Here is a 15,352-nt window from a genome sequence, read left to right as displayed (position 1 = left end):
AGAGGAATTAGGTCAAGAACCGGCAGTAGACATTTTAGTCGAAACTTTTTTATTGTAATCAGGTTTTAGGCAGTCAATCTTTTCGTACAAAATGACAGTCAACTTCAATGACTGCTTATCACAGTAAAATAAATAATTTAGTTACAGTACTGACTAAAAGAGAAAATACTGTTGAGTATAGTAACAATAATTGATTTGAAGTACAAAATTAATATTGCAATCATTGTTTTAGATCAAAATTGCATTAATGAAGGAGGACTAGATAATTTCTGATTTTTCACAACCCACAAGAGATAAACTTCAATTGTCACAGTGTCTCTCAAAATTTGGCACATAATTCATTTGGAAAAAGAGGAGTGAAGCTTCATTTTTGTAATGTAGACTATTAAGAACAAAGCAAAAGTCAACTTATTATGTAGAGTAAAAAAGATCATTATAAAAAACCTACTTAAGTAGTTACCGGTTTCAATTTATTAAAATTCAGGAAAGTGGGCATTGAAGAGCTTCGCATAGTGCTTTTGTGTTAGCATCAAGAAAGTGCACCTAAGATACATTGTTAAACCAAACAAGAATGGCTGCCATTGATGCCATCTCAACATTGCTGACCGATGCATCAGCATGACATCAACAATAAAATGGTAACAATAATAAAGTACTAATTCAAAAGCTTTGCAAATGGCAAACATTTCTAACCTTCAAGGGTTGTTGAGTAATTTGTAGGGCAGCTACCTTGGCAATCTGGCAAATCCATAGGAGTTAAAAAACATTTTACTCATCACTTGATGGCCATCAGGTAATTTCTGTCTGGCATTGTTGGGTTTGACAACGCATCTTTAAAAGCAATTAGGAGAGAAAAATAAAATTTCTGAGCTCTCAGAAAGAACAATTCTGCTTTTCGGTTCCGTATAAGGATTAATTATTTTATAAATGTGTCTTTAAGGATGAATGCTCCTTAACTGTAGACTTAAAAATTAGCGAAACATTCAATTTCAGTCTTTTCAAATAAATGCACTATTGGCAATTGCAAACTTTGATTTTACAACTCTATGAAATTGATGCTTCATTTTCCGTTTGAATTCTGTGTACCAATTCAGTATTCTAATTCGCTGGTTCATTAAATCCTGCTGACTGATGTTTAATTGATCCCTAATTATATCCATGATGTTACTCCAATCATTGACGTACACTACCGGAGCATTATATTTTTTGAGCAACCTCAACGGGGAATCTTTGCCTCGGGAGCAGCTCCCCGGAGTCACAACGTTTTCTATAACAGGGGTGCTGCCAACAGACATCGCCTCGTAGATTCGATAGCATTCAGAATTCAAACCGACAGGATTGAGAGTATAGTCTGAGTTTTTCAAAGCATTTAAATAATTTTTAATTGATTCTGTAGATTCACCCTCTGTCCACCTGAAATCAAGAAATATTGGGATTGAAAAAAGCATTAGTTTATGAAGTTAAAAAATATAGATATTCCTCATGCAAGTTTGAAAGAACTAATTTAGAGAATGCATTCTCAATGATCTAAAGTACCTTGAAAAATTTCATAATTTTGGTTTTTTTTTCTTTTGGTAGCTAAGATTTGAGGCTGAGAGTTTTCGGGGAAAAAATAAAAAATTAATACAAATTAAATACTTACTTATCACGCCCTTTCAAATAAATGCTCCTGTTTAGAGGACTGCTCTGTAGGATGTCCATTAGAAACTTTCTTGAGGAATCTTCATAAACAGTTCCCATGAAATTACAAATGAATGGTCTCTTCAAGATGATGTCCACATCACTTGGGTTAACATTTGGAAATCCTCTGTAACTGAACAATGAAAACAAAATGTCATGGGTTATGGCTTAAAAAGTTATGCTAAATAACGAGTAAGGAGTCCTTTCCTAAGCAAAAAATCAATGTTCGTGCCAAGAACTTTTTTTTTCCTCTCCTTTTTTTCTTTTGTTTTTTACCAAGAAATAAGAACTTGCTTCATTGATTATTTTTTTCAAAAAATGGTTTGATTCTTGAGGCAAATTGATCTTAAGAATAGAATGTCAGAGTAAGAAATTGTCATTAGTGTTTTCTCGATGACACAGTTGACATGCTGTAGCTTACTAACCATGTTTCTTAATTTTGGATTGTCCAAAACTCTTGATAGGTACCCCTGCCAAATACCAATCAGTGTAGAGAGTGTGTTTAGCAAGCAGTGCCACATGGCTCACTTATCATATTGTGAACCTTCTTTCGGTTCCGCTGATCTTGAAAATTTCTTAACATAATGCAAGTGAGAACTAACACTTACTCAGCTACTCCAAGTGGCCATTGGAAAACATCTTGATTATTCACCAACGGGCTATCATAAACCAGGAACACAAACGTTACAGGCCCACCGTTTGATTCCAAGTACGGAAGAATCCAGTTATTGTCACAATTTTCATTACCCAATAGTACTACTCCCACTTTTTGAAGATTTTTAAAAACTGACAGGTAGTCTAGCCAAAGTTTTGAAGAGGCAACTTTTGATTCAGTCCGGCCGTTTAGAATTAAAATTAGACGTTCAATTTGTTTTGGAGCGGTGGTCTGAATGAGGCCAGGTCCAGCATAAAATTTATAGGAGACTCCATCAAAATCGAGACTTCCCATCTGCCACATCCGGTGCCGTATAAAGTAACTGCTTGCGTTTAAAACATGGTGCCAGACAAACTGGCCAATGTTCGCTTTTGATAAAATGAAAACTTCATTTTCATGAGCAGCTTCTGGATCCCTCCTCACAAGAAAGTCTGGTTGCTTCTTATGCCCATTTTGATAATCTGTAAGAGAATTATGAGATAAGAGAATCAATTTTCCACATCACACTGGGTTTGCGTTTAGCAAGAGGGAACCAAGCCACATCAGCTATGGCCAAATCTAACTGCGCAATTTAATTTTTAAAAAAAAGAGAACGTTTGTGCAATCCTTCCGAAAATTTTGATGACTTCGCTTTGTGATTCCCAGAAAACTCACTGAAATTTTTAAAAAAAAAATTTTTAAGATCGTTTTCATGAAAACGTGAAATTGCCAAAATAAATTTGGCAATAGCGGATGTGGCTTGGTTCCTTTCTACTTGGCGCAGTCCACTTAATGTTTAAGAAAAATTTTATTTGGAGCCTAACTTCTGGGCCTTCAAGTTGAAAGCAGATAAAATTAGGTAAGATCTATAGCATTTTAGAGATTGACACTCACAGTGTGATTGGGCAACGAGAAACATAGAATGATTTAGCACCATATCAATTTTGTAAAAATATCCGGTGCATACTTACTCCCTTACTTACTTCCTTCTTACTTCAATTTCAAGAATACTGAACATGAACTGAATGAACATGACTGATTGACCTAAACATGCATCAAATTTGATGTTGAGAGAGTTATAATATGTTACTCAAGTTTTCTTTTCATTATTTTTTTTTTTTTTTTTTTTTTTTTTTTTTGGAATCAGCATCTGATGTACAAAGTACGGACAGAATGTTGAGGCTATAATGACAACATTTGAAAAAAATGTGTATCAACAGGGGTGTTTCAAAATTTCCTTTTGTATTTCAAAGAATTACGAATGAAAGAGCCAAGCATCACTTGGCGAAAAATTACAAGGGAAGAGTCTGGTTACAATGAAAATTCTTTGATAGAATTCTGCAATCATAAATTTATTTGCCTCCATGAGTAAAGGTGGGACAAGAACTTAGTAGTCACAACCCAAGATTGCTGCCCAATATGAGTACTGGTTTTCCTCCGAGAAAAATTTGCTTGTTTGAAGGAATACTGGTTCAAAATCTGATACATTACCCATTAAATGTTTGACTAAGAGGACAGGGAAACACAGTGAATGACATGACAATTGATAACAAAATGTAAAACCAAGAAGTAAATTAATACTAACTGTGTTTGCTTGAATTTAGGAACAAGCAAAGAGAAACTAGAAGTGAGATGATGCATAGGAAGTAGAGGTATAAGATGATTCTACAATTCATGGCTGATTTTTTAAACATTTAAATTCATCACTAGCGTTATTAGCTCATGAAACGCATAAGTTATTGGACATTAAATTTTATAAACATATTTAAAACAAGGTAAAAAAGATAAGAAAAAGTGTTATCAACTCATCAACACCAATTTCTGAAAACCATTGTAAACAAATCGGACAATCGGCAAGTTTGCCGTACTTGTAACGACAAAAGCATCCTCCAAAGCGACAAGCACAGCGTGGAAAGCACGGAGACCGAGAGTTCCAAATACTTTCATCAATATTCTCCCTCAACTTTGTTTCGCAATGATTCATAAAAAAAATTCTGGCTTTATTTTCACGGCACAAGGAGTTAAAAGGATTAAGAATGTTTCAATAAATATTGAATTAAATTTCAATTATGTTACTGGGATTCCAATGGGAATTTATGTTTTCTCTTTTAGACATAATTGAAAGTGGCTGCTGATTTCACTCGTGAGAACCAGTAAAATTTTGTTGTGGTGGTGAATTTAGTGTCTCTTCGAGGTAAGCCGTATCTCTTTTTATTTTATCATATTTCTTTCTTATTTTATGAAAATCCGGTACTGTCCCTTTAGCCCACTGCACTTTTAAGCTTCCTATCCATTAAGCAATTCGCTCCTTTGCGATATTAGCTCAGATTTCCTTGTGTTTCTATGGATCCGCGTCACTTAAAATGGCGGAGTTCCGCGTGTCCTACCTTCTTTTACCTAAAGTTATCATGCCCGTCCGTAGTTAAGTTATACTTACTGATTGGCTCGTAACTATTCCCCTTCTCCTAAGGCCCTACTTCCTTCCATTGTGAAACTTTTGCATGATAGTCTCTGAGGGCGCATCATTGTACCCTCTCCTCTTGGTCGAGCCTCTCGCCCTGCGTAATCCTTTCTTTTCTGCCCTGCCTCTTGCTATCCCAGCCCCCATCACTTTAGCAAGTATATGTTTATACTATACTCTTTCCAGTCTCTAAAGAGTATGTCTTGGACTGTCCTCTACCGGTATAATGGAGGATTTTACCATGTCCCTGTTGCGCATCACAGACAGATGCCAAAGTCCAGTCTAAGCAGTGATAGAATTTTTGATTTTTGTTCAACTCAAGGATACATACTTATTCTAGCACTGCTGTATCATTTCATGGAAGCTCTGTCACTGTTTCCATAGCTTTAGAATTTGTAAGGTTAATCATAAAGGCAAGTTCTTCGTTGTATCGTGATGGCCCGCCCAGTCATCCGGCATGCTGAGTCATCTCAAGTCAGCTTTTTAGTGGTCGTAGCTCAATGTGAAGTGTAGCTGTGTTTAACAATGTTGGGAAATTACATTCATTAAATCAGGTGGATGTATTTTAGTTTGAATATCTCCTCTCTAGGAGTAATCCTGTTTTTGGTTTAGATCAAATATGACTTGACAGAAACAAAGTTTCTGCAAGTGATTAACAGATCAACTTGTAGGGTGGGCGCTATAGAATACTCACTAATGACCGATTTGGATCCTTCTTTTAAAGCCTATTGAGACCATCTTAGAGGACATGTTTCATCACTGAATATTAGGATTTGATCCAGTCATTAAGTATCATATGTGAGAGATACTCATATCCAATTTCAGATGAACCACTGCTGGTGAGCAAGAGTTATTTGTTCTTTTCCCCAAGGTATGTATTTGAAGTATATTTTTGCATCTTGATCAAAATTTCTTCGGTTTTAAGTACTTGCCTCCAAAAATTTTCATTAAATTGGATTTTATTTTTCTCCTTTACAGGATAATTTACACTGCGTCATCATGAGTTACGGAAGACCTCCTCCTCGTATTGAGGGAATGGTCTCTCTCAAAGTGGACAATTTGACCTACCGCACAACTCCTGAAGATTTACGCAGAGTGTTCGAAAGATGTGGAGAAGTTGGTGACATCTACATACCTCGTGATAGATATTCTCGCGAAAGCAGAGGCTTTGCATTCGTCAGGTTGGTAGCTAGATACTTATCTGAAGTTCCCACTCATTATGAATTTTTCTCTCTTCTCAACTCAATTCAAGAGACAGAAGAGTAATTTCTCAGCAGTTCTACTATAATTTCATGATGAAACTACCAATTGCACTCACTACAACACATTCCACACACACTTCCACATGCAATCTTAGTGATTTTACTGGTGGATTGTGCTGTATATTGTACCATGTGTAAAAATGGCAGAAGTCTACATCTGCCAATTTTAGGATCAATGACTTCCTCAAATCCTCTGAAGTCTCTACAATGTGTTCATGTGCCGAATAGCAGCTTACACTGGCAGCGCCTCTGCTGAGATTGTAAATTTCTGCTAACTTACCGTATTCCCTCTACATAGTTTCAATAATCATTTTCATTCAACAGATTCTACGACAAAAGAGATGCTGAAGACGCACTCGATGCAATGGACGGAAGACTTTTGGATGGTAGGGAACTCCGTGTTCAAATGGCTCGCTATGGAAGACCATCATCTCCCTACAGACATCGCCGAGGAAGAAGGTAATTATCCTATGAAGGTTCCCCTTCTTGTTGCCTCCTTCCCCTTACATAGGAAATTTTGTAAGCCTACTTCTGGCTCGTTCATCACATTTTAAATCTAAAATCATTTCCTGATCAACTCCAAACTAGCACCTTATAACAAAATGATGCATGCATTCAGAAGGCACCATAGAGAGGTGCTGATGCTAACAAAATTGACGTCTGTATTTATCATCGTAAACCATTACCTGCCAAGCCTGAGTTTACTAACTGTAACAATTTAAAAAAGAAAGTTGCCTTAGTATACCACTGGATTTGTGATTTTCGTTTAAATCTCAATCCTGGAATTGGTTAGGGAAATAAAATGTAGCCGCAAATGATAATACTTGGATGTGGTCCCCAGGGGAATAGTGTTTCTGCTGTATACGTATTAGGTTGAGGTAATCCTGCTTTGGTATTCCAAATGTGGCAGGTAAAGGTTTAGTTCACACCAAACATAATATGTAAGAACCAGTAAACTGGCTAAGGCAAGTAACAGCCGTCCTTAGCTTGGCAACATTGTAATTAACAATTTAACTTCCAGTCTGTCCCAACATTTCTCATTTTTATAGCGATGTATTTAGAAACAGCATTTCAAGCTGCTTTAAGGCATTTTTGAAGGCACAATTGACTTGCAGTGCTGCTTCTAAATACTGCCCCAAGGTAGGGATGGTGATTTTTAAGATTAAATAATTTGCGGTAAATCAATTAGATTTTTTCTAAATGTACGATACGATTGGATAATTGGACCGCGCTAAACAGAAAGGAACCAAGCCACATCAGCTATTGCCAAATTTAATCGGGCAATTTAATTTTCTACATGAAAATGGTTGTGCGGATTTCTGTGCAAATTTCAGTGAATTCTCTCCATAATACAAAGCAAATTCCTTAAAATTTTCCAAGGAATCTGCGCAGACGTTCTCTCGTAACAAATGAAATCTCCCTGTTAAATTTGGCAATAGCTGATGTGGCATGGTTCCTTTCTGTTTAACGCGGTCCAATTGGAGGCAGAAAGCAATTTGAACAACAACCAACTTCTTTGATATTTGGACGTATTTCTGCCAAACGGAACTATGTGCATTAAGTCATGAGCTCTGAAACCCATAAGAACATATGCGTAACAAGGCTCTAGTCATAATGCACGTAGTTCCGTTTGGCAGAAATACGTCCATTTGAACTCAACTGGATGAAAAATCTCTAATGATTCATCAGTGCTGTTGGATTTGGATTTTCAGATTAACATTTGTATCCAAAAGAGGAAAAAATGTCATTTAGTGTTTGCTTGCTGGTCTCAAAAATTGGCCTGTAAAATTGATGCATTTTTACGATCCATCTTAAGGAAAAAAAAATATGTCTCCAAATAATCCATTTGAAATTGCCAAGCCTACCGCCCTAGAGCCTCCATATTGAGAGAAAAGGGCTTGCTTTAAATTGAGGTCTGCTTGCAGGCGCCGTTCAAACTCCCGCTCCCGTTCTAGGTCCAGGTCTCGAGGCAGGAGATATTCTCGCTCTCACAGTGGCTCCAGATCCCGCTCGTCAGACAGCAAGAGTTCTCGCGGCAAATCTCGCTCTAAATCACCCAAGCACAGCCGCTCTCGCTCCCGCTCTCACTCCTAAATGGCGATTGTGAGTACCTTTTTTGCCTATTCTTCTTTTATTTCTGTGTAATTTTTTTTCCTGGCCTTCCTTTTTTTCCACTATCTCTTTCAGGATGGAAAACCCAGAAAACTCGGAAAATTTTTTAAATCCTACATAATTAGGGAATTTTACCATTTGTAGAGGAGACCGCAATTAAGTGATCTTTTTACAGGGTTGCCAGTCAAGGAATACCAGGAAATGTCAGGGTATTTTAAAAAGTCAGGAAAAATTGGTCCAGCGGAAAGTACAGAGTTCTCAATTTCAAGCTCGATTTCACATCATGGTCTTTTTGTTGGTTTTGTTTGCATGGTTTTATTGTTTTCAGGGGAAAGAATTCATCCATTTCTGTAGAGACTGGGAGAAGGTACGGAACTTTCGGCACCCCTGGGTCCTGATAACTATACCACAGCTAATTTTCTTTTATTTTCCAAGAAATTAACACTCATTGTGAGAGATAACTTCAAGTTGTACCACAGCCTTTCATAAATGCACGCCTGATTTTCTTTTGTTTTCCAATAAATTATCACTCATTGCAAGAGAAGACGGAGAGGTTGTTAATCCCACATTGTTATCTTTTGCAGGATTGACTTTCATCGAACTGACTGTTGTGGAGATATCATGCACAGACCATGGCCAAAAACAGCTGCATTTGAACCTGCTTGAAGATGCTTTTTGTTTTCAGAGGTAGTTATTTTTACCCACCCATTCCCATTACTAAATGTATTTTTCCCCTTTTATTCTCTCCCACTTTGCCTCATCTTTCCTCATTTCCATTTCCCCATTTGTATTTTTAGCTCATAGTAAATCTACGACACAGGTCTTGTTGGTTGTTAAAACCATTCCGGACCGATCCCACTCCTCAACTCTTCTTCGGTTATGGCAATCCAAATTTTACCATCTCAGACAGTCATTTTCAACTTTCATTTCTGAATTTTGCCTGAGAAGTTTCCAATTTTTGTCAAATTTTCTTCAGAAGTTGAATTTAATTGACTAGGTGTAAATAAGCAAATAATTTCATAGTTGGTTAGTTAAGGGCTTCTTTATTTTTCATTTTAAAAAAAAAACGTGCTCTGATAGTATTTATTTTCATCGAGTTTCACTCATCAAAGTTGCTCGAGCGATTCCCATTTTGCAACACTTCCAAGAGTCACTCCCCACCTAGATTTTTTCTGTGTCTTGACACTTATTAGGCAGAGGCTTTCACTGGCTCATTTTCCGAGATAGGTAACATCAGTTCAAATCTTGGAAGAAGCTCGATAGGTTAAAAATCTTAGGTATTGAAATCTAATTCATTGCTCACTGATTAAATTGTTAGTAATTTCAATGCTAAATCATTCAACACAAGTGACATAGATCCGAGTCAAGTTGCTGATGTGCATTGGGAGACTCATTTAAATTACTTTTACTTTCCTCTTGCTTTAAAACATATACCATTAGTTGATAACCTGTCATGTTGGAAACCTATTACTTTTTCCCTGCTCTTAAGTTCTTGTAACTGATCGACATCATTAGTGTGTAACATCAGAGCGTTTCAATGGCTAAGCAAAGCTGCCATTGTTAGCTAGGAACTTCGGATAGAAAAGATGTGATATTATGTCTGAACTAATATCGTAAACTTCCAAGGCTTTGTGAATTATTTTTTCTCTTCAATCTTTGAGTTGGAGGGTAATTTCTTACATGAAGTAGTTTTTTCTTCTCCTTTTTGTTCTTTGACAGACGCCTAATTTTCTCTTGGGGTTAGTTTCCCATCAGGCATGATTGCAAATTAAGTCCTGTGAGAGTTCAGGAAACTTTCGCAGAAGAATTTATCTTTTTTTATAAGGACTAAATCATACATGAAACCTTATCTCTAAGATGAGGAGCTGACAAATTACTTATTTTAACTGAAGTACTATGTATGCAACAAAAGCAAACAGATATGACTAAAGCTATAACAACATATACGCCAACGGAGGATATTTTTGTAAAATATTCTGGCCAAATTTGACAGCTGAAATGAAGATAAAAAAGTCGTGATTGTAAAGACAAAACTCTCTTATTTATTTAAATTTGTGACCGAGCTTCCTTTGCAGTGGAAGTGAGAAAAGCATCAACGGAAAGATGTGTGGATTTTTAGTGTGTATGATTTAACATCTTTAAATATATCAGTATAAAAATAATTAATTTGTACCTTGACAATGACACACAAAAGTAAGCGTAGGAATGGGAAGAACAAGGCTCATTCTAAATCCAAATTTGATATCCGTCAATCAGTGTACATTTTAATGGAGGCTTGTTTTTACCATTCTCATGTTTCCATTTGTCCTTCAAGTATATATGTTAACAGTTTTGGCTGTTGTCTCTGCGTGTCAACAAATGTGTACGTCAGCTTTTGTCTCTTCCATATTGCAAGCCGTTTGTTTGCACCACTTATGTTAGTTTAGCGATTTCAGTTTAAAATGTATGATTTCATCATTTTGTTTCAAGTTTGTTTCCCTAAAGTTTAATTTTAATTTTTTATCTTCAATCATTTATTATCGTTTATTTCTGGTAGCAATTTTTCAGTAATATTGGTTGCCGACCTCAGTTATTGTATATTTTGTGCGTCTATGAGTGTATGTCCAATACAACTTTCCATTATCTTCAGATACGAGAGTTTTTCCTGTATATTTTCATTTAAGTAACATCCATCACTTTATAAATCATTCATTCTGAATTGTTTTTTTGGCAGAAGCTCGGCTTTGCTGTAAGTTTTCTCTCTTCTGATGTATATTAACCTGGAGGAGGTATTACACATCCCCCTTCATCCATCATATCATTTTCAAGAAAAGATTTGACTTAAATTCCATCTCCCTGTCTGGTTGTAGTATGAAGAGAGGGAGGAATATAGGCAACCCAAAAATTTCTGAACAAAGGAATCTCTATTTTTAATTATATATTGACACCAGTAACTGTGCTATCTGATAACTTATGCGTCTCCTCTTATTTTAAGTTTCATTTCAACATTAGTATTGGAATTGTAATTTTAATGTGAAAACAAGACAAGTTGTGCAATTTTGTCCCAATTTCGACCCGCTTCAGACATTGAAACCATTCTGAAATGGAATTTTAACTTCTCCAACAGGATGACAAGTTCTTGAAAAAACATTGAAAACCTGGAAAAGTTGGAGAATTTGACTGCAGAACCTTAAAATTCTTTCTTCTGGCCAAGACATTATGTTATTTTCTACTGCATCCATGACTTAGCATCGGCAAAAAAACACCGTCAAGAATAAGTAGTTTTGCCCCCTAGTTCTCAAATTAGAATTTCTCGAATTTCAAAAGACTTTGTGCCTTTTGTGAAAAGTATTTTCATCAAAAATTATGCCGATAGAAACATTGAAAAGTCAGGAAATTTTGGAACCATAAAAACTTGTCGCCCTGTCAAATCTTCAATATACCACTCAAATGGTTTTTGCATGAGCTCAGAAAGGGCTTTAGTAGCACTATAATTTTTTGAGATTTCTCCCAAGACATCCTCAAAAAGTTCAGGACTATAGGGTACATCAGATCAGTAACTCAATTCAAACTTGAGTTGAATCTTGTTAGTTTTTGTGTAGGAAGAGCTAATTGAGTGTTAAAATCTAGCATGAACATGTAGACTACATGTCAGCATTTTTATGAGCATAACATTAACTATTCTCACTTTAAGGATGACAAGCCCTTTCAGTTACTCATCTTCCAAGTTGATTTGCCCAGAAACTAATGCATTTTTTAATGTTGCACCCAGGCAGCCTGTGCAAAGCTGTTTTGCTGTGCGGTGTTTGCGGTTAATGGTGTTTGGGGTAGCTGTTTGCTGGTTGGTGGCTGATGAAACCAGGCAGCAGGGTCGAGATCGAGAGTTCCTGAGAACGAGATTCGAGTAGTAGCAGAGTTCGAGTAACTTCTAGCTGAGACGTTTAACATTGACTGTTGGCAGTCGGAGACTGTTGAAAAAAATTAATTAGTCGGAGAAAACTATGCACGGAATTAATCTAATCAAGTGAAGTGCAGGAGAAACTTTTCGTTCCTTAAGATGAAGCCAACAGCTTCTAGTCGCCCGTGCCCTCCATCAGTACATTCACCCACTTCGCGTTGTTTACATTAGAATGCACATCTCGACTGACATAAATATTTTAATGCCACCCGCAATTCACAAGTGTTTCCGCGGTTCTTTTTATACCTCTATTTCTACTCATCTTCAAATTTGAAAATTCTCATGATGCCAGCCAATTTTTAGCGCAGATTTTATGTTCATAAATTTTACTGAGTCATAGCGTCAATCTAATAATCCAAGACTCTAGTCAATTAATTTTAAAAAATTTTGTCGTATTAAAGGTATGCCCGTGCATACTAATCATTTCTCTGTGATAAAACGGAACCATTACTGTTCATGTGCGGAAGAGTTATGCTTTGCTTTGCCTTGCCGTTGGGTTGGTAACTGAAGTTTGTGGTACCTCGCAATGGTTGTGGCTTTCAACTTGCCTTTTTTTTTTAAACAAAATCTTTGCCTAAATTATATCATAGATCAATCAGAAATCTTGAAGTTTTTGACAGCAGTACTATCCTAGCTTAAGAGGAGGAGTTGACTCAAAAAAGTTTGACTGATTTCTGGTCTCAGCTTCGTTGATGAAAACTCAGTTCATCTCGATAAATTCAACAGATAAGGGGGGTGGGACTTCATTTGAGAGTCTGAGGCAAAGTGACATGTCCTAACCAGTTTTCATTTTCAGTTTCTTACAATTTTTAAATAAAATTTTATCCATCAGAACATAGCTTCTTTTCTGTTTAGCTGCACCTCTCTTCCATGAAAGCTTCAAGGAGTAAACCACCTTATCCAAAATTTCTTTTATGCGCAGAATAATCTTGTTAGAACAAAATTCGATTTTGTTCATTATATGCCAGAATCATTTCGCAGAATGGCTCAACAGTGCTTGCAAAATGAATTTTCTCAGAGGAAAAACACGATTGCATTTTAATTTTTATTTTCTTGCGCTTCAATTCCAAATACTTCATTCTTATGTAATGCACCAGATAAAGGTTATTTTATTTACCAGATAAGTTTAAACCTGAAAAGGCACGTGATTAACAATTTTAATATTGCATTGACCTCAGGTGGCTTTGAATTAATGCCCTGGCAATCTCTAGCACCTCTGCATTCTTTGTTGTTGAAACTAAAACTTTCCCTGATAGCAATCACATCACTGGCAGATGAAACCGCTACATTTGCAATTGCAAGAAAAATTCTGCGCCTGAGTTGGTGATGATGAGCTTGCCCAATAAATGCACAGGTTTTGGGAAAGTGTGGCTCTGGCCTATCAGCAAGCAATCTCAGACTTCTTTTACATAACTAATTTCACACTTAGACTAATCCCAGCGAATTTAGTCCAACTAAATATTTTTTTGGCTGAATTTCCCTGAGGTATTATTTTTTTAAGAGAAAACCATGCAACACTGAAACTTAAATTGTGAGGATAATTTTCCTAGTTCAGGGTAAACTCATAGAAGATCCAAAGGCGTGAATTTACTTTGTTTTCTGTCATAAGGTGGAAAACATAATAACTAAGTGACAATTGAAAATTGAGAGATAGGCCCTCATTCACATCCTCAATTTTTTCAGTAGATTTTGGTGAAGCTTGTGCAGCTATGTGCAAATATTTTGTCCATCTTTCCAGGTATCTCACCTGAAATATTATTGAAATTAAATCCAAATGATCAGGGCTAATTAATCTTCCAGATGCTTTATTATTGAGAGAGTTCTTACAGGAAATCAGAACAACTGATAGAAAAGGTCATAAATCTTTGCGGGTGGTGACAAAAGCCCATAGCTCACTGGAAGCTCATTAACCGATTAGTTCAATGATTTATTTTACATCCTGAAATTATCTCTCTCCAATTCATTTCTCATTAGTCAGTGAAACCGCAGAACAGCTATTATAGTTCGTTTTTTTGTGAGTGATTTTTACCTATATTCCTTTCCAATAAGAATGAATCAGACCTGACTGGGCTCAATTGAAAACATGAAAAAGGATATGTCAACAAAAAATCGACTCCTAAAGTTCAAGAAAGATGCATAACACCATTATATTTGAAATCTTCGATTGTGTAATTTTCTTTTTCAAAGAAAATTAATCAGAATATCTCCTTTAAATTTTCCAATGAGTTAAGAAAATTCATAAATGGGTTGCAGGCAGGACTTTGTTTAGTTCTGATCCTCATTTAGGATATGTAGGTATGCTGAGTTAAGGCAGTTTTCCCAAATTTCTGTTTTGAGGTGAGCAAGTTTCTTGTTATGACTAAACCTGCTACAAAATGAACAGAAGGGATCATATCTGTGGACTCCAAGCATTTCCACTGTTCCTGACATTGGGAAATTCTTGTAGCACTTTCTAGCTAGGTAATATGTGTGTCACACTGATAGACTGAACTATCAGAGAGCAAAACTTCTTAATTTCAGCTGATAGTGCTCGTCAAGAGGAGAAATTACAATTGCTGAGGAGGTAAGTGATGTTAGCTCCCCCTTTTTACTTCAGTGGAAGTTAGTTATCATTTTCAAAGAAATGTGAACTGACCAACTCGAGTGAATCAACAATAGCAGCTGATTTTTCCTGTCACTGCAGAGAAATCTTAGAATGATCAGTCAATATCCAGTGAAGACTTCTACATATATTCCGGCATCTTGCATAGCGATGGTGAAACTACCAGACCATGTATCTCGTTTTACAATGCTGTAGACTTCCTTCCATACTTCATTAAAGCACTCAACATCAATTCCCTCTCCGTGTTAAGAAAACTCTGTGGAAACTTCAAGGAGCGAAATTGATCTGTTCTCCTTCAAAAGATTAAGATGGGAGCAGAGGTTTTTAAACCCTGCAAACAAGATATATGGTCTGGTAGTTACACTGATGATAGGTCTTCTTGGACAGGTCTCAGTTTGATGAACTACAGTAGAACCAGCCTAATTACAACTGACATTGCCTAATTTTCTCTGACATTTTATTTTTAAATCAGAGAACTGAGCAACTTCGAGACGTGAAATTTTATTTGCCTATTCCTCATTATCTTGGTTAAATTCACAGAGAGCTCAAGAAGTTTAGTTCTATGTTGAGAAATAAAATGCAGAAAATAAGGCATCAGGAGAAATTTTATAGAACATGCTGCCAACAGAGAAAGAAATTTTCAAGAAATTACGTTGAAAAGTTT

General features: G+C 36.3%; 2 protein-coding genes and 1 long non-coding RNA gene across 5 annotated transcripts in view; 1 reads left to right on the top strand and 2 right to left on the bottom strand.

The window, feature by feature from the left end:
* LOC140224119 (uncharacterized) overlaps window positions 1–15,352 on the bottom strand; it is a 643,754-nt gene that overhangs the window by 478,511 nt on the left and 149,891 nt on the right. The window lies entirely within an intron of this gene.
* LOC109039481 (ribitol-5-phosphate xylosyltransferase 1) lies at window positions 33–4,148 on the bottom strand. The gene is made up of 4 exons (XM_019054969.2): window positions 3,900–4,148; window positions 2,289–2,796; window positions 1,643–1,813; window positions 33–1,413 (listed from the first exon to the last, which is right to left on the bottom strand). Exons 1-4 carry the CDS (start codon window positions 4,006–4,008, stop codon window positions 999–1,001), a joined length of 1,203 nt encoding a protein of 400 aa, XP_018910514.1. The 5' UTR covers window positions 4,009–4,148; the 3' UTR covers window positions 33–998.
* Window positions 4,354–12,920, top strand: SC35 (SR family splicing factor SC35). 3 transcript variants are annotated; one of them, XR_002009719.2, is made up of 6 exons: window positions 4,354–4,508; window positions 5,754–5,956; window positions 6,362–6,496; window positions 7,963–8,140; window positions 8,734–8,836; window positions 11,901–12,920. XR_002009719.2 is itself a non-coding variant. In XM_019054972.2 (5 exons), the coding sequence occupies exons 2-4, from the start codon at window positions 5,775–5,777 to the stop codon at window positions 8,129–8,131; spliced, it is 456 nt and encodes a 151-aa protein (XP_018910517.1). In that variant the 5' UTR covers window positions 4,354–4,508; window positions 5,754–5,774; the 3' UTR covers window positions 8,132–8,140; window positions 8,734–10,777. The 3 variants fall into 3 exon arrangements, 2 of the variants coding, with proteins under 2 accessions (XP_018910517.1, XP_018910516.1); XM_019054972.2 differs by lacking the exon at window positions 11,901–12,920 and having other exon boundaries at window positions 7,993–8,140; window positions 8,734–10,777; XM_019054971.2 differs by lacking the exon at window positions 11,901–12,920 and having other exon boundaries at window positions 8,734–10,777.

The sequence above is a fragment of the Bemisia tabaci genome, chromosome 2, assembly GCF_918797505.1.
Source record: "Bemisia tabaci chromosome 2, PGI_BMITA_v3".
NCBI classification, from domain to species: Eukaryota; Metazoa; Arthropoda; class Insecta; order Hemiptera; family Aleyrodidae; genus Bemisia; species Bemisia tabaci.
This window is presented reverse-complemented; position numbering and strand designations above follow the sequence as displayed.

Bases quoted from the DNA above. Each gene is read 5' to 3' on its own strand.
- LOC109039481 (XM_019054969.2), bottom strand. From the start codon at position 4,008: ATGTTTAAAAAATCAGCCATGAATTGTAGAATCATCTTATACCTCTAC. The intron at 2,797-3,899 runs GTTAGTATTAAT...ATTCTCTTACAG, and splicing joins CCTAAATTCAAGCAAACACA to ATTATCAAAATGGGCATAAG. The intron at 1,814-2,288 runs GTAAGTGTTAGT...TTCATTGTTCAG, and splicing joins TGGCCACTTGGAGTAGCTGA to TTACAGAGGATTTCCAAATG.
- SC35 (XM_019054971.2), top strand. From the start codon at position 5,775: ATGAGTTACGGAAGACCTCCTCCTCGTATTGAGGGAATGGTCTCTCTC. The intron at 5,957-6,361 runs GTTGGTAGCTAG...TTCATTCAACAG, and splicing joins AGAGGCTTTGCATTCGTCAG to ATTCTACGACAAAAGAGATG. The intron at 6,497-7,962 runs GTAATTATCCTA...GTCTGCTTGCAG, and splicing joins AGACATCGCCGAGGAAGAAG to GCGCCGTTCAAACTCCCGCT.